The sequence below is a fragment of the Periplaneta americana genome, chromosome 4, assembly GCF_040183065.1.
Source record: "Periplaneta americana isolate PAMFEO1 chromosome 4, P.americana_PAMFEO1_priV1, whole genome shotgun sequence".
NCBI classification, from domain to species: domain Eukaryota; kingdom Metazoa; phylum Arthropoda; class Insecta; order Blattodea; family Blattidae; genus Periplaneta; species Periplaneta americana.
The window spans coordinates 147,464,489-147,488,633 of NC_091120.1; the positions used below are offsets into that span (position 1 = coordinate 147,464,489).

At 34.5% G+C, this 24,145-nt stretch overlaps 1 protein-coding gene across 3 annotated transcripts in view; it reads left to right on the plus strand.

The window, feature by feature from the left end:
* Positions 1-7,051: 7,051 nt before the first annotated feature.
* Positions 7,052-24,145, plus strand: part of LOC138698293 (cytochrome P450 4C1-like) — a 66,761-nt gene continuing 49,667 nt past the window's right edge. Inside the window, exons 1-3 of one of the 3 annotated variants that reach the window (XM_069824088.1) lie at positions 7,052-7,267; positions 17,028-17,134; positions 20,769-20,865. In XM_069824088.1, coding sequence (XP_069680189.1) covers positions 7,093-7,267; positions 17,028-17,134; positions 20,769-20,865 — 379 coding nt within the window. In that variant the 5' untranslated portion in view covers positions 7,052-7,092. The remainder of the gene's footprint in view (positions 7,268-17,027; positions 17,135-20,768; positions 20,866-24,145) is intronic. The other 2 variants (XM_069824090.1, XM_069824089.1) reach the window with 2 other exon arrangements.

Consider the following 24,145-nt stretch of genomic DNA (forward strand, 5'->3'; position numbering starts at 1 on the left):
ACAGCTGTATGTATAAGTAAGATCTGATAAAAATTTAGGATCAATGAGGTAATTAGTTTACCATGAATTTCAAATTATGTGAGCTTACGTTTCAGTGTATTTTCGATTTGTTGCAATAATTAAACAAATTATTTAGGACAGAAATATAATCTAAATTAAGTGAATTGTGTATCATTAATTCATATTTATTTCGATATTAAGTGGTACAATTTACGTATGGCTTTCATAAATCTGCAGTGCCTGGGGAAAGTGACATCAATCAGTTTCCACAACCCTTTTTGATAATTTATTGACAACTTACACTGGTTTATGTCGATTTGATTTTTTTCTGTATGAATTATTGTAATGGGAGAAATATTTATGTCTCTTTTTCCAAGCGACCAGATGTTCCGTAAGTTGTCAATAAATTATCAAAAAAGGTTTGTGGAAACTGACTTACGTCACTTTTTCCAGGCACTGCAGAAATATTGTAGTAGATATTTTCAAATGTGTCAGTGTATGTTTTGCTATAATTTTTGTATGCGTTAATAGCCCGCTGCCCTTAAATGCTAAAGCTAGTTCGGATATTTTCACTGATGTTCAAATATATCCGACCTACAAATTTATGATCGTTTAATCGAACTTTCCTACCACGGGATAATTCAGAACCTTTTTTTGTTGTTGTTTTTTTTTTGGCACTTTATATGCCTGTTTCAGTAAGTTCCAGGTCTCTTATGGACCCTTGCCTTTCGCAGTCGTATGGAGAAATATGATTATATTACATTGACGTTTTCATCTTCCTTTTATCTTCATCAGTGATGGAGATAGGTGAACTGAGTGTAGCAAGTGGAGGGTGATCACTGAGTTCATTCGTGCATGAGAGGGTTGATTGAGAATGTAGCTTTTCCAGATAATTTTTCCGTAACGTTCGAACGTAGTCACTAAATAAACTGATGTTGAGGTCTCTGTACAATTGGATATTTCGGATTTGGTAATCTGCTCCAGTGATAGTTCTGCATACTGCACGTTGAATACCGTCGAGTCTTCGAAGATGGCGGGGGTGGGCGTGAGACCATGTTTCACATGCATACATCATGAGTGATCTGATGACGGATATGTACAGTTGTAGTTTGGTTTTTGTTGGTATTGAGCTCTTGAAGATGGGATATAGGAACATGAATCGTTGAAAAGCTCTATTTCTCACGGAATGAATATGGTGTCTGAACGTTAGTCTCTTGTCAAGGAGGACTCCAAGATATTTTGCTGTTGAACTAAAGGGGACGGCTTGATTTTGAATATGAAGTGGCTCATTTATACGGGGGAAACGTCTTGTGAATATGACTGCCTCTGATTTGGTGTTATTTATTTTAAGCCGCCATCTCGTTGACCATTGCGTTATTTTATCTAGAGGTTCTTGCATATGTTTGCGGGCATACTGCATATTGAAGTGCTTCATATATATGACTGTATCATCTGCATAGAGAGCATGTTGGCATTTTGAGTGCGAAGGGATATCTTGAACGTAAGCTGAATATAGAATTGAACTTAATATGGATCCTTGAGGTACTCCTGCATGAATTGGTTTGGAAGTGGAAGTTTATTTGTGATAATGGACTTGAAATGTTCTTCCTTCCAGAAAGTTTGCTATTAGGTGAATGTATACATCAGGGATTGAGAGTTTTTGTAACTTATACAGAAGTCCATCATGCCAGATAGTATCGAATGCCTGCTCTATATCTAAAAATGTAGCAACGGTATGTTGTTGAGATAAGAATCCTGTCTGTATGAAGTGCGTTAGCCTGACCAATGGTTCCCGAGTGCTATGTTCAGATTTGAATCCCAATTGTTCGTTTTGAATAACATCTGGAGCAGTTAAGATTGACGTAGTTGTGATAGCAGAAGTTTTTCCAATATCTTTCCCAGGAAGTCAAGTAAACTGATAGGTCTCTAGCTTGTAGGAAGTGTGGGGTCCTTTCCTGGCTTGTGGATTGCAATAATTATGGCTTCTTTCCATGCTTGTGGGAAGTAAATGAATTTGAAACAGGCATTGTAGATCTTCGTTAGGTGTATTATGGAGCGTCGGGGTAATTTCTGCAATGCTTGTGGAGGAATTTTGTCTGGACCAGCTGTTTTCTGAAGTGGGATTTTGCGGATTATGTTATGTACTTCTCGTGGGGTGGTAACTGGTATAGTATGTCTTAGAGGCTGTTGTAGTATGCTCTTCACAATTTGCGTGACTTCCTCTGTGAATTTAGGTTGGGATGGCTCTTCATGTGGTTCAAAACGATGTTGAAACGAATCTGCAAGAATTTCGGCTTGTTTTTGAGGATCATATATCATTTTGTGGTTGGTATTTTGTATAGGTGTGTTATGTGATGTATTTGTTTTACCTAATAGTCTTTTTGTTAATTTCCAGAAATCTTTTTTAGTTGGTGGAGAATTTTCTATTTTTGTGGCGAAGGAATTTATTTTGTATGTTTGATGTTTTCTTCATATGGCCCTTTGGTATCTGTAAAATGCTCTCTTGGCTTGTGGATAACGGAATTCCTGCCGTCTTTTCCTTGCTTTAGCTTTGGCTGTAAGGAGTGGCTTCAAGTCTGGAAATTCGTTGAGTGATGGAGGTATTGGTGATGTAGTAGTGACAGAGTTGTAGGTTGCAATAATGTGTCCGTAAATAATTGTAGTGCTGTATTTATATCCGATGGTTAAAAAATACGGAGATTTACTGGTATTGACTCGTGGAGTTGTTTTGTATATTCGTCCCAATTTGTCGTCTTTGCTATGACATTTTTCATTTCATATTTTGTGATCGGTTTGTTTCTTGTATTTAGGATTGGAATATGATCGGAATCCAACGCTGTGAGACATTGCTGATTGGTTGGAATAGTATTGGTTTTATATAAACAGATGTCTAGAACATCTGCTTTATGTATTTGTGACCAAGGATATCGGGTTGGCATTAATGGGCCTGCAATCGCATAATGATGTCTTATAGAATGGTCCAATAGAAATTTACCTTTTGGCGTAGTGATACGGGAATTCCAGGCTGTATTCTTTGCGTTAAAATCACCACAGCAGACGAAATTGTTATGGACAGAAACTAATGAGGTGATATCAGGTTCGTTCATTTGCAGATACGGTGGATGGTAAACAGATGTCACTAATAATTCAGTATTATCGAAATTAATGTAAACTCCAGTGGATTCTAATATGTTGAATTGTGGTAATATTGCTCGTCTATGAGGTATATTGGATTTTATAATTATAGCGGTTCCTCCACCATTTCTCTGAAGTCTGTCTGTACGATGGATTTTATAGTTGCAGATTTTAAATTTCGTATTTGGTTGTGAGTGTGTTTCAGTGATGCATGCTATATCTATGTCATATCTGTTTAGCAGTTGTTGTAGTTCGTAGGTTTGGTTTTTGACTCCATTTGCATTAAAATTAAGTAATAACAGATTTTTGTGTTCATTCAAGTTTAAACCCGTAACTTCTTGCAATATAGAGAGGTCATTCTCTGCCTACAAAAACATATTGACTTACAAGTGCAGAAACCAAATACTCTCTAACATTAATACTGGAAAGCTTTCCTGTTTAGCATTGCAAGCGGCGGCGAAAAGTAACAGTGCTGCCATCTAGCGGCTTGAAACGTTCGCACACTCCGTGCGTCGTGCTGGGTTACGTGAAGAAAAGAGGAGAGGCGTGCATTTGATTTCAATAAGAAGCTGCAAAGCAATAAATAGTATACTTTAGAGTCACTTTGTTCATAACATATTTAATTAATAACAAATTACAAAGTTATTAGAATAGAAATGAATTGATAAATTCTCATATTTTCAAATTTGATGAAATTTAGTTGTGCATGACTTTAGCAGCTTTCATACATCGCTTGTTTTATTTTTTAGCTGTATGGTTGTCCATTTTATTTTTGATGTAACAATTTATTAACACAATGAAATATTTATCAATGAAGACATTGGCACAGTCACTGCAAATGGACATGTTAACAGGGAGCACTATAATTTTAATTAGTTCTTTTTTTACACCAATTCTAGTTTTACAAATAACATGATCAATTTCTTTGAAAACAGCAGAACAGAATTGGCTGAGCATTAGAGAAACATCATTAGGGAAAACAATTTTTTAATCTTTACAGTATTTTTTATTTGCGATGTGCGTTGTTACGTCACCGTTGGGGTTTTCTTTGCAAGATAAATTTCTTCGACAAATTTCGTGATTTATTCTGCTACACACCCAACCTGCAATATAAGCCCTTGCATTTTCTTGCAACACGGTTTCTTCATTTGTATGCTGTACATTTTTGTCATCAACAGTTACATCTAAATCGGAGATATCTGTAATACTGCCTTCCCATTTTTTTCCTTCTTTTTAAGCGCACTTGCGACATAATGAATTCATCATTGGAAACAATTTTGATTAAATCAGTATTTGAACTGGTTGTCTTTAGAGCTCTCACTTCCGCCCGAAGAGATGAAATAATTTTTTTGTGTTTAGATACCAATTTTTGAGCTGCAATCAATTTCTTAGAAAGTGTCTTTATCTGAAGATCTTGAGCCATCTTTGACCTTTTAGGATTTCTTGCATCTTAAAAAATAAACAGGGACTTAATTTAGTGAAATATTAATAACGTCTTGAAAGTCTAGGGCTAGGTAAATAATATTTTGTGAATAACTAACTGAATCAGTTTTTATGAGAAAACATGAGTTCACACACTTTCTTCACAAAATCAGTAATTCGTATTTTTATGTAACGTATCACAATATGCGTCTATTTAGTTTGAAAAAGTCATGACGTTCAGTATTTTATATGGAGAAACTATGAAGAAATTGTGTTTGGTATGATGGAAGAAAAGTAGTTTTATGCAATTTAATAACTGATTCACTTAGCACAGAGAACATGTTATTGCTAATGTACTATCTGATTATGAGGTACCTGGTAAAGGACTATCGTCGTTTCTGTCTGGAATCGGAGAACCTGTCGCCTCCTCGATGGAAGGTCTATGGGGACCTTCGCGGTTCTTTCATCGTACTTTGACCCATATTTTCGGAAGAAGGAGCTGTTAAATTCAGTGAAGGAATAGCTGTTCTCTTCAGTCTGTTATTTAAAAAAATATTAAAAATTAACAGGTCTATGACTCATTTGAAACTTCGGTACTTTTCCAATTACACCTTATTTTTACTTACCCCTGACTTTTCAAATTAGGGTTATTGAAGTCCGATAATCTAAAGTGATCTGAACATTTTCTGTGATTTTTGTACAGATACTCTGTTCCTCTAGTTTTAAACGTTTCGTCTAGGTCCTGTCCTTTACATTTATTTACCCATATGGCACATCTATAAGACAAAAACAAATAACGGTAATAATAATAATAACAATAATAATAATAACAATAATAATAATAGGATGATGATGATGGTGAGGACACGAGACCTGTCATGTGAATCGTGCGAGTGAGGAAAGAATGTGCTAACAGAAAGAGAGTTTGTTTCATGATTAAAATTATACGAATCTACTGACACGAAAGTTCATCTCAGACTAATTATCTTCCTTCTCCATAACCTTTGACTTATGATGTGTTTTTATTTTACCCCATAAATGTACTAAATCTGTCACACCCGCTTTTGACCAGCTATGTTCCCTCCGAACAGAACACACGGGAAACAGAAGAACGCATTTTTCACATCACATTCACACAACCAGTCGTTTTTTAAATAAATATCTGGGTTGAATCTGTTAAATTTAGCACTTTGCTGCTTTTGGTGCGGTACAGGTCTGCCTAATTCTTTAACATGAAGTTTGTTTTCATATGTTAATGTTAAAAACGGAGATTTCAATAAAGAGCCAACCGAATTCATTTTTTCACAGTACACAACACGATAATACGACCACTATTACGATGACAACCTCACGACTTAACACGTTCACACTACACTTGGTACTGATGGTAGAAATAATAAAGTGAAAACTTTTTCAAGCCAAGTTTTCAAGAAACCGGGAGAGATTTTATTATGTTATTGTTGCAGTCTTCGTCCTAAGAAACTTGTTCCGACAAAGCGGAAGGTCAGACAGAGCGCGAGGTAGTAAGGGATCGGCGTAGTAAATGGGGATGTATACAGTTTTACAAGCATTGCAAAAGCCAGCGGCAATTTGTGCCTGGCACATTTTAGATCATGCTTTAGATGCTGAAAGAGACGAGCGAACATGAAGATTGCGCGCGCATCCCATTATATTCCTTATGGGATGTAGTGCCTAGCACAGAACCATCCTCCAAACACTGGTTACAACGTGTTTCGCTGCAAAGATCATATTGACGGTAGAGATTGTATAAGCGTAACTTGTTTCTCTCAGGTTTTGAGCGGAAAATATGAATTCTCCTTTTCCTTCTGTATTCTGGTAGTGCCGTGGCACAACGGCACTACCTCTAAAGCCGCCCCTGGTTGGAGAGGGCTTCTGCCGCGACAAAAATGGCGCAAATCCCGCACAGTGGCGCACCACACAATGAATTACGTGCTTGATGAGCGGTCCTAAGGACTTCAAAATCATCCTAATTAAATGAGGTTGCACAATAAGACTAAGGCTGCGGTGCTCATATGGGCCCTCCTCCGAAGAGAAAAAAGTCTAACTATAAATCATTAATTGCAATAAACCTAGTACTTATTAATAAAGACTGAACTTTACAACGAAATCGCCACTTTTGAAATGCCGCGAACAAATTCTGTCTTTATTGGGGTTAAATTTATCTAGTCTTCTACACGCGACAATCCATTGATTGCGAATTTTATTTTCTTTCGGCAAAGAAAAAAAAAAAGAAACATTTCCAGAACCGAATATACTATAAAAATCATTATTACACGTTGCCACACCACATCTCTGACCTGGCATTCTTAAATAACATTAAACAGCGTGAGCTCAAACCATATGATTGTATTAGCGCTATACACCAAAGCCACGTAGAAAAAAACTTGTGGCGTCAGTTTCTTTCCCCTCTCTCATCTCCATTCTCGTCCGCAAGGTCGATAAATAATAGAGCAACCTATGATCAAGGTCAACATACTCCATTTCGTAAACTACACCCAGTAGCTCGCAGTCACCATGGAGTTCTCCGCAGCATTACTGTGTTCAGTTATCTTGCTAGCAATTCTACTTCTCTACCTGTCATGGGAAGCAGAGTCAGGTCGAATGAGACGAATGTTAGCCAACCTTCCACGTATTAAAAGTTATCCAATAATTGGGAGCTTGCTGCCCGTAGCTCTGGTGCCATATGCAGGTAAGTACTTACAAAATATTTTCCCCATAATCTTACAAGTTATTCCTCTTTCTTTTCTAGCGACATTGGTTCGTAACTTTTTACTCTCTTTAAATATTTGTAAAACAGCAGTTGGAACCTCTCCATTAATATCACACAACGTCATACATCTTGACTATAACTACAATATTAAAATTCAGGCTTAATTGTACATTTTCTTCAAATTGTGACTGCCCATGTTTACCAATATACTAGAGTTAAGGCGGAACGATGGATGAAATTTCTATTTCAAATATTTTTCAAATCAAAAACTTGTTCTTTTATGCACTTACTACTAATGATATCAGTAATGATGTGTTTAAATTTCATTTTTATAGGTCTAGTAGTTGACTTGATTATTTGTACACATTCTCTTATTCATATCAGTTATAATGTGTTTAAGTTTCATTTTTATAGGTTCTTATGGGTAGTAGGCTTGCATTTTTGCACACATACAACTCGTATTGATATCAGTATTGATGTGTTTAAATTTCATTTTTATAGGTTTAGTAATAGATTTTGGAATATTTATTATAGTATGTTTTTCTCGTGTTAAATTCCATCGTACCTGGTTAACATGTTTCGGCCTGTTATGGGCCTTCTTCAGAACTGGTTGTTGCTGGTCTTATCGCCTTTTGTTTTGTTTCCTGTGGGAGTGTGTTTGTGTAGTGTAATGTGGAGTCAAAGATTGTGTGTGTTCTGAAATTGAGTTGAGTGTTGGAAATTTCATTTGGATGTGTTTTTGTGTGTCTGTATATTTCTTATTGTTCTAGTGTGTTTAGTTTCTGGGTTTTTGGTTCCATGTGTAAAATATCCGTGTCTGTGTTGATGTCTCTGTAGGTGTGGTTAGCATTTGTGACGTGTTCTGCATATGTGGATGTGTTTTGTAATTTTCTTATGGCTGTGAGGTGTTCTTTGTAACGTGTTTGAAATGATCTGCCTGTCTGTCCTATGTAGAAGTTGTTGCAGGTGTTACATTTGAATTTGTATACGCCTCTGAGGTTGTATGTTTTTGTTTGTGTTGTTTGTGTGTTGAGATGTTTTTGTAGAGTATTATTTGTTCTGTAAGCGATGTTGTAATTTAATTTCTTGAATGAGGTTGCAATCGTGTGTGTGTTTTTGTTTTCGTATGTTAGTGTGATGTATTTCTTGTGTTCTTGTGTTTGTGTTGTAGTCTTACGTTTTTTGTGATTATGTTTAGTCTTTCTTATTATGTTGGGGTTGTATCTGCATTCTTGTGCTATGTATTTGATTATGTTTAGCTCTTCTTTTTAATCATGTTGGTTCATTGGTATGTTGAGCAGTCTGTTGAGTAGAATCATTGCTAAAAAAAAAGACAACAATAAACTAGCAATGCTAAAGACACAACAAACAGAAAACCCACAACAGCAACAACAACAACAACAACAACAACAACACACATACACAATACATCAACCACCCAACACAACACAAACAAGCTGCATTCCGAACAATGGTACACATACTACTCAATAGAGCAATGAATCAGCATGATTACAATGAAGAGCTAAACACAATCATATACATAGCACAAGAAAACATAATACGAAAGACAAAACATAATCACAAAAAACATAAGACTAGAACCCAAACACAAGAACAGAAAAAAAAAGCGACACTAACATACGAAAACAAAAACACACACAACATTGCAACCCCATTCAAGAAATTAAAATACAACATCGCATACAGAACAAATAATACTCTACAAAAGCATCTCAATTCACAAACAACACAAATAAACAAATACAACCACACAGGCGAATACAAACTCAAATGTAACACCTGCAACAACTTCTACATAGGATAGACAGGCAGATCATTTCAAACACGTTACAAAGAACACATCACAGCCATAAGAAAATTACAAAACACATCCACATATGCAGAACACGTCACAAATGCTAACCACACCTACAGAGACATCAACACAGACATGGAGATTCTACACATCCGACCAAAAATCAAGAAACTAAACACACTAGAACAATACGAAATATACAGACACACAAAAACACATCCAAATGAAATTCTCAACACACAACTCAATTTCAGAACACATACACTCTTTGACACCTCATTACTCTACACAAACACATCCCTCAGGAAACAAAACAAAAGACGCCAAGACCAGCAACAACCAGTTCTGAAGAAGGCCGATAACAGGACGAAACATGTTAAATAGGTACGCTAGACATTGTTTTGCACACATACTACTCCTATTGATATCAGTAATGAAGTTTTTAAGTTTCATTTATATAGGTTTAGTAATAGAGTTTATTTATTTGCACACACAGTATTCTTGGTATCAGTAATGATATGTTTAATTTTCATTTTTATAGGATTAGTATTAGACTTTCTTTTTTGCACACATACTACTATTGATATCAGTAATGATATGTTTAATATTCATTTTTATAGGTTAATAATGGACTTTCTATTTTGCATACATACTACTATTTATATCAGAAAATGATATGGCTAAGTTTCATTTTCATAGGTTTAGTAATAGACTTTCTTTTTTGCACACTTACTACTATTGATATCTGTACGTAATGATATGTTTAAATTTCATTTTTATAGGTTTGGTAGTAGACTTAGTTTTTTTCACACATACTACTCCTATTGATATCAGTAGTGATGTGTTTAAGTTGCATTTTTATAAACTTAATAATAATAATAATAATAATAATAATAATAATAATAATAATAATAATAATAGTAGTAATAATAATAATAATAATAATGTTTTATTTTCGCTGTGCAGAGTTAAGGCCATAAGGCCTTCTCTTCCACTCAACCAGCCTTAATCCATACAATACATATTAAAATTACGAATATTTACACTACACTTAAAATGTTCTCCAGCAATATTCTTCTGTTAAGTTTTATCAACTAGAAGACTACATATTTATGTAAAAGACAATTTTTTGCACATGTGCTACTATTGATATCAGTAATTATGTGCTTAAGGGGAGTCTGTACTGCCTTCCCATCAATGTAAAGCAGAGTAATAAAAGATAAATACCGTAATTTTAGCCTGTTACATACAATAATACTTGAAAAATAACCCCTAAAAATTTCAAATGTGTATCTTATGTAAGTCCTGAGAAACGTGCACCTAAACTAGATGAAATTTACATTGGTCGGATAGGCAATACAGACTCCGCTTAAGTTTCATTTTTATAAGTTTAGTAATAAACTTTCTTTTTTGCACACATTGGTACTATTGGTATCAGTAATGATATGTTTAATTTTCATTTTTATAGGTTTAGTAATAGACTTTCCTTTTGCACACATACTACTATTAATATCAATAATGATATGTTTAATATTCATTTTTATAGGTTTAGTAATAAACTCTCATTTTTGCACACATACTACCATTGATATCAGTAAAGATATGGTTAAGTTTCATTTTCATAGATTTAGTAATAGACTTTCTTTTTTGTACACATGCTACTATTGATATCAGTAATGATATGTTTAAATTTCATTTTTATAGGTTTAGTAGGAGACTTAATTTTTTTCACACATACTACTCCTATTGATATCTGTAGTGATGTGTTTAAGTTTCATTTTTATAAATTTAGTAAAGGACTTTCTTTTTTGCACACTTACTACTATTGATATCAGTAATGATATGTTTAAATTTAATTTTTATAGGTTTCATAGTAGACTTAATTTTTTTCACACATACTACTCCTATTCATATCAGTAATGATGTGTTTAAGTTTCATTTTTACAAATTTAGTAAAATACTTTTTTTTTGCATATGTACTACTATTGATATCAGTAATGATGTACTAAGTTTCATGTTTATAAGTTTAGTAATAGACTTTCTTTTTTGTACAAATACTACTATTTGTATCAGTAATGATATGTTTAATATTCATTTTTATAGGTTTAGTAATAGACGTTCTTTTTTGGACACATACTACTATTAATATCAGTAATGATATGTTTAATATTCATTTTTATAGGTTTAGTAATAGACTTTCTTTTTTGCACACATACTACTATTGATTTCAGTAAAGATATGGTTAAGTTTCATTTTCATAGGTTTAGTAATAGACTTTTGCACACTTACTATTATTGTTATCAGTAATAATATGTTTAAATTTCATTTTTATAGGTTTGGTAATAGACTTAATTTTTTGCACCCATGCTACTCCTATTCATATCAATAATGATGTGTTTAAGTTTCATTTTTATAAATTTAGTAAAGGTTTTGCACACGTACTACTATTGATATCAGTAATGATGTGTTTGTTTCATTGTTGTAGGTTTAGTAATAGACTTCTTTTTTACACATACTACCCCTCTTGATATCAGGAAATCGTAAACGCAAGCAAACACACACACACACAAATACACACACACAAAACACACACATACACAACGCATAGTAAAAGTAAATCCATGGCGCTACAGCCTATGAAGGGCCAAGACCGACCAACCGACTGCTGGCCTCACGTCCACGTGCCGAAGCATAGGTGGACGATCATCCAACCAGAATCGTGTGTTTAGCACGATGATCCCCCAGCCGTTATAGCTGGTTTGCGAAACCAGATTTTCGCTACCTATTACAGCTTCCCAAGTGCATCACGATGCTGGGGTGGACACCGGTCCCATAGACTGGCCGAAATTTCATGAGAAAATTTCTTTCCCCATGAGGATTCGAACCAGCGCGCATTCCGTAACGCGAGTCCTAGGCAGGATGCCTTAGACCATGACGCCACGGCGCGGGGCCATACACAACACATAAATACAAAAAACACACACAGTCACTATTAACCTCTGCAGCTCCCCTTCCGGCAATTCCCTCATTCACCATAAAATTTTCTGCTGTTCTGTTGACTACATCATGCACGGTCAAATTATATAGGGTAAAGGTGCCTAATTCCGTGATACTCCTAATTCCGTGATGCTCCTAATTCCGTGATAAAATTTCAATTGACTGCCATGGTGTTGTGGTCTCTGACTTTGAAGTTTTTTGAATAGCCTAACCTTCACTTCTGTTGACTACCCGCCTTTTGAATAGAAGCAGTCGACTGCAGAAGCTTTTGTTCAGTGAAAGGTGGTTCGACCAGTAAGTTTTTCTTTCTCTTGTGACCGTTCCTGAAGAAACATCTTGTATTTGAGGTAAGAATTAATATAGGATTATAAAAGTGATATATTACTGTAGATTATAGTCAGCTGAAGCAAGGTGTATGATTATTTAAAGATTGTGAGACAATAACAATGCTACAGGAGCTTTCCCATTTTCGGATTTATCTTCATATTTCTCCTTCATGGCTCACTCGACCAGTGATGCCAACGTTAAATTGTGAAAATTAATGTCTGTGAATTAAAATAGTTCGTGGAAATAATAATAGAAATAAGTTATAGAAAACATCAAATATAATTATAATAAAATAATAGGTCATATATTTAACTTAATTGCTGTTGTTGCTAGGAATACAAATAATGAGAAATAATTGTGTTATAATTCAATTCATTCAAATTTAATTTTGTATTGAATTTAACGTTCAGTTTATTTTGTTTATAATATATTAATATGTAATATATACGCCTGTAATTACACAAGTATATTCTATGAAATTTGTAACTTAGGCCCTTTTCTATGCTGTAATTTCTTGCTTAATCCATATTAAAACAATATACCATAACTTTAATGTGTTTTTCCAAATACACGTTTCTTTTCTGAGCAGTTAATGAGGATTATTGTAGTATCACGGAATTAGGATATCACTCACGGAATTAGGAAACCACTATCACGGAATTTGGATCCCTGTCACGGATTTAGCAGCCACTGTATAACAATGAAGAATAATATATTATATTCCAAACTTGTGAAACTGTTGACACTGAATGTTGTAGAAACTGTAGCTAAAGGTCCAGATAACGTCATTTAGGTGTTACTTGGACATTTTTATTACTATTTAGACATAAATATAGGTTTTATTAAATCTGTCACGGAATTAGGTAACTTTACCCTACAGCTAATCTATGTTTATAAAACACTCATTCCGTTTTACGTGTGGGCTGTAGCGCACAGCTTCGAAATCAAATTTAAAAATTAAAGAACGTTTGCTGATGCCCTAATTTGGCCATCTTTTTTCACTTGACGAGCTGCTTCCTTTCTTTCAATGTGGGACTGATGAACTGCCTCCATTTCTATCTTCTTACGTTCAGACATGTGATCATATTTATAACATTCATCGCAATGATCCTTTCTGGGTTTATGAAAAGCTATATTTAAATTATTTTTGAAAACATGACGATAATATGAAAGATTTTCTGCCTGAACATTAGCATTCCTGAATTTTTCTTTGTACAATGCATAGATTTTTTGTACGTTTAAATCACAAGACAGATATTCTCTTGCAGTGTCGTTTCTTGTACTCTTGTTGGACAAAATCTTCAAAATGAAGCAGTATGGTTCACTATATATTCACGAGTACTTTCAGATTTCTTTAATCCGGGCTCATGCTTTTCTCTTCGATCAGTATCCACTATGTTATTGTCACTTTTTTTTTTTTCAAAATATGTTCTATTATTGTGTTGGATATACTAAAGGTGGCGAGAAAAACTCCCTGCAAACCCATATCTCTTCTTTCTTTTTCACCAGAAAACAATGATGTATTGCGTTCTAGATTCATCCTTTTTGGATTTGATTTTTCCCCATTTCTGTAAGGCCCATTAAAATTGCCTCTTCAGATCGTTATTCTCAATATTCCAATATTGTTTATGAATTTCATGTCTGTCTTCAGCACTAAATGAGGGGCTGCATTTAAGGGGACATTTTGTACAATATTTGTCTACAACTCTTCTACCAGCAATTTCTTTCCACTATTTAAGGATTTGTGGGCTTTCCCTGTTATCCAGCGTTGGACATTGACTATTAACAGCTATGCTCTTATTAGCTTCATCACTCATTCCTTGCGAAATTTTATATGTCGCTAAAGCCAACTTCACCATTAACCTGCCCCTAGTATTCGAACTGAGTATTTCTTAGCTCTAATAAAAGAGTATCAAATTATCAGAGCAATTCTGTGCTGCGTTTCTTCAAACTGTAAACTTCTTTCAAACTGGATTTTTGAAAGAATGCTTGGTCTATTATTAAAAAAATTATCAAATCTCTAACAATGAACAGTATGGTGATTGTATTACATTCTTGGTTGTGTGTTCTGAGGAAGTGTCACAAATAAAATCTTAGAAATGTTAAATAATTTAGAGACAAAGAACACTATGTCGATTTAGGGTTCTTCTATTCTATATTTTGTTATTGTCAAAGAAAACTAAGTCTAGATAGTGTTGTTTGATAGTCAGCATCTGTCTAAATTAACACAACACTATCTCCAAAAACTATAAAATAGATATTTGTTAGAGATATATTAATTTCAAACTATATAAAAGCTACTTTGTACAACATGATACTATAAATAACTCAAAAAGTCGATTTTTGGATTTAGTGTCCTTTGACACTAAGCCCTCGATGTAACACCTTCTCTTGAGTTGCTCTCGTGGGCTCGTCTGAAGGAACGAAGAATCATACATTCTCTTTCACTTTTATACAAAATTTTACATAACTCTTCTCCAAATTACTTGTCTTCACACTTCCAGTTCCTCACTACTTCACGAAATCAGCATCAATCTCTCCTCTCTATTCCTCGTCACAAAACTTCCCTATACTCATGCTCCTATACTGTATCATTGCCTCGCCTCTGGATTTCGATACCTAGTGACGTCAGGGATTGCCGGACACTGTCACAGTAAACTAGAAAACTATGTTTTTTCTCACGAAATTCGTTTCTGAGAAGTTGCTAGATTTATACCCAAGTATTTATCTGTAGTATTTTGACAATAATTTCCTTTTGTTAAATTAACCCTTTCTCATCTCTTTGTGCCAGGATACTGAACAACGTATCGTCCCTTGATAATAATGGTGCTAAGTGTCACTGTCATTTGGTGTCTGTCTTTGTTGTATGTGTTATTTCTTTTTGTGCATCATTTAATATGTTATACTGATTTTTATTATTTTCAATTTCTATTTATATGTTCAGTTGTTTTTTATGTCATACTCATTCTGTCACACGTTATTACATTAGATTAACTGTAATTTTTCTTGTAGTTGTATTGCATTTCTGGTGGTGTAGTAGAAAAGGCCTAATGGCCTTAACTCCACCAAAGTAAATAAATAAATAAAAGAATAAATAAATAAATAGACAAACAAACAAACAGACATACAGACAAACGAACAAGCAAACAAGTAAGTAAGCAAGTGAGCAAATAAATAAATAAATAAATAAATAAATAAATAAATAAATAAATAAATAAATAGATAAATATTCTTCAATGGTTTCTGGTGAATACTGTTCAGCTGGACCACAGAATCTTTTTGGTGTCTTTACTTTCCTGGAGAGTTTTACTGGTTGCAATTTCAGTTCGTCAAACTTATCCCTGGCTTGTTTGAAAAGTTCATGAAATTTATCTTTACTTCAATGTCTGAAATTGTACATTCTACCAGGCTAATTGATGACATCAGTCAAACAACAGTCTGCTAGTGACCTTGAAGAATTGAGTTCAAAGTTTCAAGAACATGAATCATATCATTGGCCATCAGAAGTGCAAGTGTGTATCAAACATTCAAATCCCAGTTTACCATATTTGTCACTGCTATCATTAGCTTGGTTATAGCACAGGCGTCTATCGATCGAAGATTTAAATATAGGTTATCATTCTAACTTCGCGGTAGAGCTTCGTGGTAGAGGATCGAATTCAAAACAAGAATACATAATACATTTTAAAATTATAGATCTCAAAAAAGCTTCGCTGCAGGAAACTGGAGCGGTTCAGACCACCCCAACCCTCCCCCTCCCACCAGGCACGCCAGTGGTCAACACAAAGAAATTAGAAATAACATTCAGATGCATTTGGATTTCAGTTCATGAAATTTTCGATTCACTTGGGCGATAATATATACGAGTAGTTTATTTCATTGTTGGGAAAATGAGTGAAAATGAATCGGGAAAGACTGACTTGTGTTCGAAAGTAATAAAGAGAATAAAAATTCAGAAAATATTGAATGTTTTGTTAATTCAGGACTGACTTTGTTATATCGAAATGTCGTTGAAGAGGAAAATCAACAGATGCAGCAGCTTACTGTAACTAGAATAAAATTATTTAAGAACGTCCCATTGATCTCAAGTGATGAAAAGTTTTTTTTTCGACATACAGACTTATCTTATGAACAAGCGCCACAAATTTCAGTGTTCCAGTCTTGACAAAGTGTTACTGGTTTACTGTAATGTCAACTAGGAAGGTCACTGACATTGCTTTAGCAAGAAGACACTTATTTTTGCCATTACTTAATAAATTAATAACATTAGGTATTCTTTCTATATTTACCCACCGAAGCTATGATTTCATTTAGTTTCTTATGTAATAATTATGTTATATTATATTCTGTATTTCATCAATCATCATATGTTGGGCCTAAATGTTTTTCTCATCTCAGATGCCCGTGCAATAGTATATATTAATGGAGCACGCTGGTGATTGTACTGAAGGGATATAAATGTATTTTCCATGTAAGTTCAATAATATGTTCGTACTTTCTATGTTGCCACTACTTTATTTATAACCCTCGTATTAATCACACTATCGCATTCAACCTGTGAAGAGAAATGCTTCTCTATAAATTTGTATATTTCAGAAAGATGGGAGAAAATATTGGAAATGAACCTAGCTAGTGGACCTATCTTCTTATGGTGGATGGGTCCTGTTCCAAGTGTTAGCATTAAGGATGCGAAAGATGTGGAGGTAAAAGTATTCCTTATTGCAATCAATATATGAGGCAAATCTAATCTTTCAGGTAAGGCTCCCTGTGAAGCAGATTTGAATAATTTCAAGGGAAAAATTGTTCCGGGGCCTGGTACCGATCCCGGGACCTCTGGTTGAACGTACCAGCGCTCTGCCAACTGAGCTACCCGGGAACTCCACCCGACACCGTCTCAACCTTTCCCTTTATATCCACACAACTCGCGTGGGCTGACGAAATGCCAGAGACCCACATCGAGTGCACACAAACTCTGTGTGACTTGAAATTGTGGAACAATTTTTGCCTTGAAATTATTCAAATCTGCTTTACAGGGAGCCTTACCTGAAAGATTATATTTGCATAATATATACGTCACTGTGTACATTAACAGAAAACCACAATTTCAAGTCACACAGGGTTTGTGTGCACTCGATGTGGGTCTCTGGCGTTTCGTCAGCACACGCGAGTTGTGTGGATATAAAGGGAAAGGTTGAGACGGTGTCGGGTGGAGTTCCCGGGTAGCTCAGTTGGCAGAGCGCTGGTATGTTCAACTAGAAGTCCCGGGATCGATACCCGGCCCCGGAATAATCTTTCCCTTGCAATTATTCAGTACATGAGGCGTTCCGTAAGAGAAGGGCGAGGCCACCAAGGGTCGAATTTTTTTTTTTTACTCCTCCAAATATTTAAGACACATATCTACAACTTAAGCCTGGCAGATAATGACGGGCTCTCCAATGCTACATCGAAATTACCATTGTTTGTAATGTTGGAGAAACTGCGTAGCCTGTGACAGGTTCATAATATTCATATTACTTCATACGAGAAGGGCGAAAAGGCCAATCCGCCTGAAGGCGCGCGGCATTCATTGTCTCAGTGTTGTAACTACACAGACGAATACAACCGTAGTGAGGAATTACGTGTATTTATGGACATTGTAATAGCTTAGTATGCGTAACTGTAACAGTGATAATCAACCAGACATATCTAGTTATCGTAGGAAACGTCAGAGGCATGTCGAAAAATGTATAAACGTACAAGCAAAGGTTAAAAGGAACAAAGGTGAATCGTACATTAGTACGAAAACATCCCGACATGTGCAAGCTCGGGATATAGGCCCGCCATCTACTTATGGGTGCTTCACGCATTGGGTATGGAGAAAATACAACCTGTATTTCGTAATTTCTGGGAGTTGGGTGATCAAGACCTCCAGAATGCCTGTATTTCTAAGCTCATAGCCAGTGTCGATGTGAACAGATGTCGCATTAAGAACAGGTCGACCTCTCTCAGCTGGGTTTGCCAAAGAGGTACTATGTCACGCCAATAAAGCTCACTTATGATAAAGTAAAGGATCTGAAAGCTCTCCTTATCTATGTGCCAAAGAACGTTTCTGGATGACGTGATCAGCAACCAAAACGTGCAATTAGCAGTGACCGACTCAGAGAAATATCTTCATGAAGATGATGTAATGGATTATTAGCACCCCTGTTCCCAGAACAAGTGAGACCACTGTTGATAGCAAGGCTAATAACATGACAGGCATCTACATACTTATTTTTGTTTATTAATAATTTCCGACACTTTGTAACTGTCACATCACAGTGGGATTAAGTGTTTATTATTATTATTATTATTGTTATTGATTTTTCTAATATACTGTATTCAAATTATTCCCATAATATTGATGAATTCATAATGTCATCAATGATCACTATTAAGTTAGAATATTAATTCCACATTTAATTACAATTTTCAATAAAGGTATTAGTTTTTCAGTGTACAAAGTAACTATTATTTACAGACGTGTTCTTGGCGGCTTCGCCCTTATCTCGTTTCCAGATAAAAATACTTTGACCATCGATTATCACTAAAGGTATATTTGACGGCTTCGCCCTTCTCTTACGGAAGGCCTCATATGATTTACTAGACACAAATTTATTAGGGAGGAAACAAGCTCGTTATTCACAGCACAAACTAGAATGCAAGCACAGTGGAGAAGTCAACTTATGTTGATTATATTACAGTTTGGTATTTTGGCACATTGTGGTGATATTTAACACAGTGAGTTTTAATTACTCACAAGTTTAATATGTAACTCCGATTCTTTCTGCACTTGATAAACAATTCGGGATTATTGTTTTATGGTGATAAGCATATTCCCACATCTAATTTCAGCATGCTTTTCATCGTCCCATTCTAACAAGGTACTACTTTAAATAGATGTTTCCAAACTTACAGCTCAACCAATGCACTGTGGCGAAGCAGAGTAAGGGTACGTAGAAGGAGAAGCCTGGCTGGATACAGAGCTCGTTGCTCGTAGCCTAGCTGCTCGCTGGGTAGAAAATCAGGTTGATCAAAACGAAGCTTGTTTGTATCTGCCAGTCAGTGTAACTAAACACATTCTGCTTTTAAAATTGTCTTTGAAAACAATACCAATTTATAAAAGTGCCAAGAAGATGTACTTTATAGATCTTCAGGATTTTTTTTAGTGTAGCTTAGATATTTTGGTACTTTCAGTGAGGAAATAAACATGAAAGTAATTACACCTTTCTGGAAAGCATCTTCTGTCATAATAAAACCTTTTCAATAAATCCTATTTAGTTAATTCTAATGCGAATAGAACATTGATAAAATAATATATATTAATTACCAAAAAGGTTAGTGTATAATATTATCAAGTTTATAAAATCGTCACTTACTGCAAAACATAAATTTTATATTTAGAAATTTACTTATTATTGGTTTCCATTTCACACAACCTCATTCTAGTGCAAAGGTCAAGAAGTCATGGAACTATCTCTTTGCTCCCAAGAGCCTTTATGGCATGTGAAGGGGTCGGTTACCTTTATCTTTATTGGTATCTATTTTAATTCCTAGTTCATCTCACAATTTCACAATAAGATATAGGTTTTGGTGGTCGGGATGAGCCTGATTCCAAAGATTGTAAATATTTGAAATTAATCTTTCACAATTCTTTATACGCATAGAAATGATAAGCTGTAGGCGTTTAGCACGTGGGATAGTGTGTACGAACTCTCAGGGCGCATGCGCAGTAAAGAAATTTAGGTCGCTGATACCTGGAAAAACAGCTAACAGCATAGGTAACAACCGACCAACAGTTTTCGTATTCCACGTCTCCTTTTAGTAAAGTTTAGGCATTCCTTCCAGCAAGGTAACCAGTCAGGCTACCAGCTAGGCTTCTTCTTGTACGTACCCTTACAGTTGACAATCATAGATGTTGTTTTTAAAGTTATTCACACATTGTAATCAGTTGTGCTTACAATTTTATTAAATTAAAATATGTACTATATGTTTCAATGAAATATTATATATACATAGATTTATTGGCATTTAAAGAATTCCTGCGGTACAAAATTCCGGCACACGGACGACGCTGATATAACCTCGGCGGTTGTGAGAGTCGTCGTTAAATAAACCATAAGTTTATGTATTTATATAATATATTTATCGCAGAGGCCGTCACTGATAAGACAATACGTATTCACATATTGAAAAATTTAATTCTATAATTTTTGTATGGTATTTTCTTGAAAACTATTCAAGTGCTTTATCGAATTTTTAGATCGTCTTCTGATTGCAATAAGATAATTTGGACTTCAATCCTGTCTTCCTTTTCAGGTTGTCCTTGGAAATTCTAGTTCTCAAGCGCTAAGCAAATCTTTTATGTACACTTTTCTGCATCCTTGGCTCGGATCCGGACTCCTAACTGCAACAGGTAACAATACTTTTGATAGGCCTATATGAAGTTTATTAACATCCTCTACTATTCACCACGTTGTAAAGAAAGTAACTATTGAACTCAGCGTATTAAGGAAGTATGTCCAAAATACTTGAGTAAATGAGAAAAAGAAATGCAGAAAATGTCCTAATGTTTTTAAGTATTCCAGTTGTTCATTCATGGCTCAGGTTATGCTTCTACTGCAACAATGATCAAATGGAATGTGCAACTTATGCTTATTATGTTAGCGGATACATTGAAATTTATTTTTACATTTTAAGAGGTTATGTGCATCGCATAATTTCCTGAAATAAACCACTCAGCCAATGCTGAACTTGGAAAAATATTTTAGGCGGAACTGTGCAACTACAAACCCTTAAATTTGTAAAAAGACAATTCTCTTTATTTTGCAATAGAAGCAAGGAGGCGAGCCAAGAAGAAAACAATGCCTTAATAGTTTCTGTTCTTCAGAATGTTTGAGAAATTCAGCATACATAGCCAAGGAAAAATATTTACAGCGCCAAATTTAAGTACAGGAAAATTAACTGAACATATTCAGAGAGACATTTGAAGGGTTCAGAAACATAATGGGCCAAGCGCCATTTACTAAAACCGTAGAAAACAACGGTTAAAATGACGTTATCACCATAATTCAATAGACACATATAGAAAGTATTATAATGTATACACATTCAAACTAAATCTTCATTAAACTATGGTATTCACTTAACTTTAACCCTTGCTTTCTCCGTTTTCAATAAATGGCGCTTGGCCCACTATGACTCTGAACCCTTCATTTGTTAGGTATGTCACTTCAGAATGTAAAGGGACAGGGCGTATGACATCAACATACATTTATGGACATATTTCGAAATATATTGCAGATATCTAAGAAATACTTTTACTGATATAAATACAAAAGTTCATATAGCAGGAAACAATAAATTGAAAATTTCTATTCTTTGATCCATAAAGGTGTATCTATGCCCTTGAAGAGGACATCCGTAATAGTATGTACGGTTTCTTCTGTAAATTAAGTGATTTGGGAATACCAAAACTATTTCCCCATATACGATTCCCATATGAAGGGTACACGGGAAAAACGAACAATGTCACAATTCCTTTAAGGCTGATGTCGTTATCTAATTCACTGTATTACTACAAACTTTAATGTTATTTTTACCAAAAGTGGTAAAGGAGTATTAAAACTACAGATACACTCACCATTTCCTTCATTTCAAGTAAAAACACCAATAAACTTTGCAGTAATATATTGAAATAGATCATTATCTCACTCTTAGAGGAAACGTTACATTGTTCGTTTTTCCCGTGTACCCTTCATATAGTAACAACTAAACCACGGAATTTCATACCATTGTATGCTTTCATTGATTTGGCATAACCATATTGTAGAAGTAAAAGTGGATCTTTGCCAATTTAATGTTTTCACGTTCGAATATCTCCAACTTTATTTTGCATAAATGCATATTTTAAAGTTTTTTTCCCTTTTAAATGCATATGTATTATTATTTTTTTTTATTTAAATGTGTATATTAACGTCTTTTCTTGTTTTTATTTAATATATACTTTCAAATTTGCCTCTGGTAAAAATAAGAATAATTTGCAAATAATATAAAAATTGTTTCACAAATAAAACGAATAATTATTTAATTATGTTGAGGACATAAAATTGCTGCAACAATAATGGACACTTGTATACCGTGTGTATAAATTGGGTAGTTTTCTACTTTAAGGTGATGTTAGCTTATGTTCTGCTTACATACTGGCAGTGTTAGGAGGCAGGGCGAAAATGCGTATCGCCTAGAAGTCATTCAGACGTTTGCTCTGATTTCGTACAACCAAAAAATTAATGTGATAGACATAATTATGAGGCAACGACGACAATGCTGCTAATGTGCTCTGATGTCATAGAATCAAAAATGAAGTATTTAGACACCTGCGAAAATGAAGTCACTTGTTACATCATGTGATGTCGCGAAATCGTTTCCGGCATTTAAACTTTAATTCTGACAGATAAGCCGAGAAGTTTCACAGTAGAGAGCCTGGAGAAATCGTTGGTTGTTTACTGCCATAATAATTACTTTAAAGGCAAAGGCAGCTATAAAGTTAGAAAGTTAAAAATATTTCAATTAAAATATGTATAGGTATGTACAATGAATAATTGATTAATGTATAGAAAGAAAATAATAAAAAAAATGGTCACTTTAAATTATTTTAATTTATATCACATTATTGAACCAAATAAACGTCTAAAGTGTATTTTTAATGCATATATTTCAATTTTAAGCTTAAATTTTAAGGAGAGGATGGTATATTTTGGTAAAAAATGAGTAAATTAAAATGCATATCATAATATTTTGTGGGTATTTGTGCCCTCATCGGATGTTGAGACGCAATTTCCTGCGCTATGGATTTTTAAATCACTCGCCCCCTTTTATTTATTTAGGGTAACTTCATTTCTTTGCTACATTGCAATACAAAAATGGATATAATTTCTGAACTATTGAAAATACAGGCATGAAATTTAGAACACACATTCTTTAGGCTATTAGGAAACTTTCCTCTTTAACAGAATTTTGCTAATTGATTTCATTTTAAAACTACGTCCGTTTGTTTGCAAGAAAAGAATTCAGAAAAGTGTTATTACATTTTAATTGTTTATTTTACAAACGTAGGGACTAATATCAAAATTATGTTACAGATAGTTTGTATAGCATGCTTTTGCATTGCAAAAAAGGGGATGAATCTACCTTTAAAAATGGTTTAGATTTATCGATTTTAGTAGAACTGCATTGGGTAAATTTTTTTTCAAATCTGGGCCCCCAAATAATTTTTTTTCAAAATATTTATTTTGTTAGAGTTTCTACAGGTATGAGTTCTCTACATACAAAAAAAATTAATATTTTACACCAAATATGATAAAACTTAAAAAAAATACCGTCCTCTCCCCTTCAACAGTTTCACACATTTTCAGGTTTTTTAGAGCATAAAAGTTCTTGGTCTAGTAATAACTAATAAGCTACTGAAGAAAGAAAAGTATGCCGTCAAGCCAAGGGCGTCAGGTGACTTCGGCAACCAGCCAAGGAGCAACTCGTGTCTTCCTGCTACTTGCGATGGTTACGGTTTATTATTGCAATATTTTCTTTACATCTTAAAATTGTGAGAATTAAAACCAGTGTAGTATGCATCATCGCGGTGTATTTATAGCGAATCAAGTAAACAATCCTAAAAAGTGCCAACCTTCCCGTACGTTTTT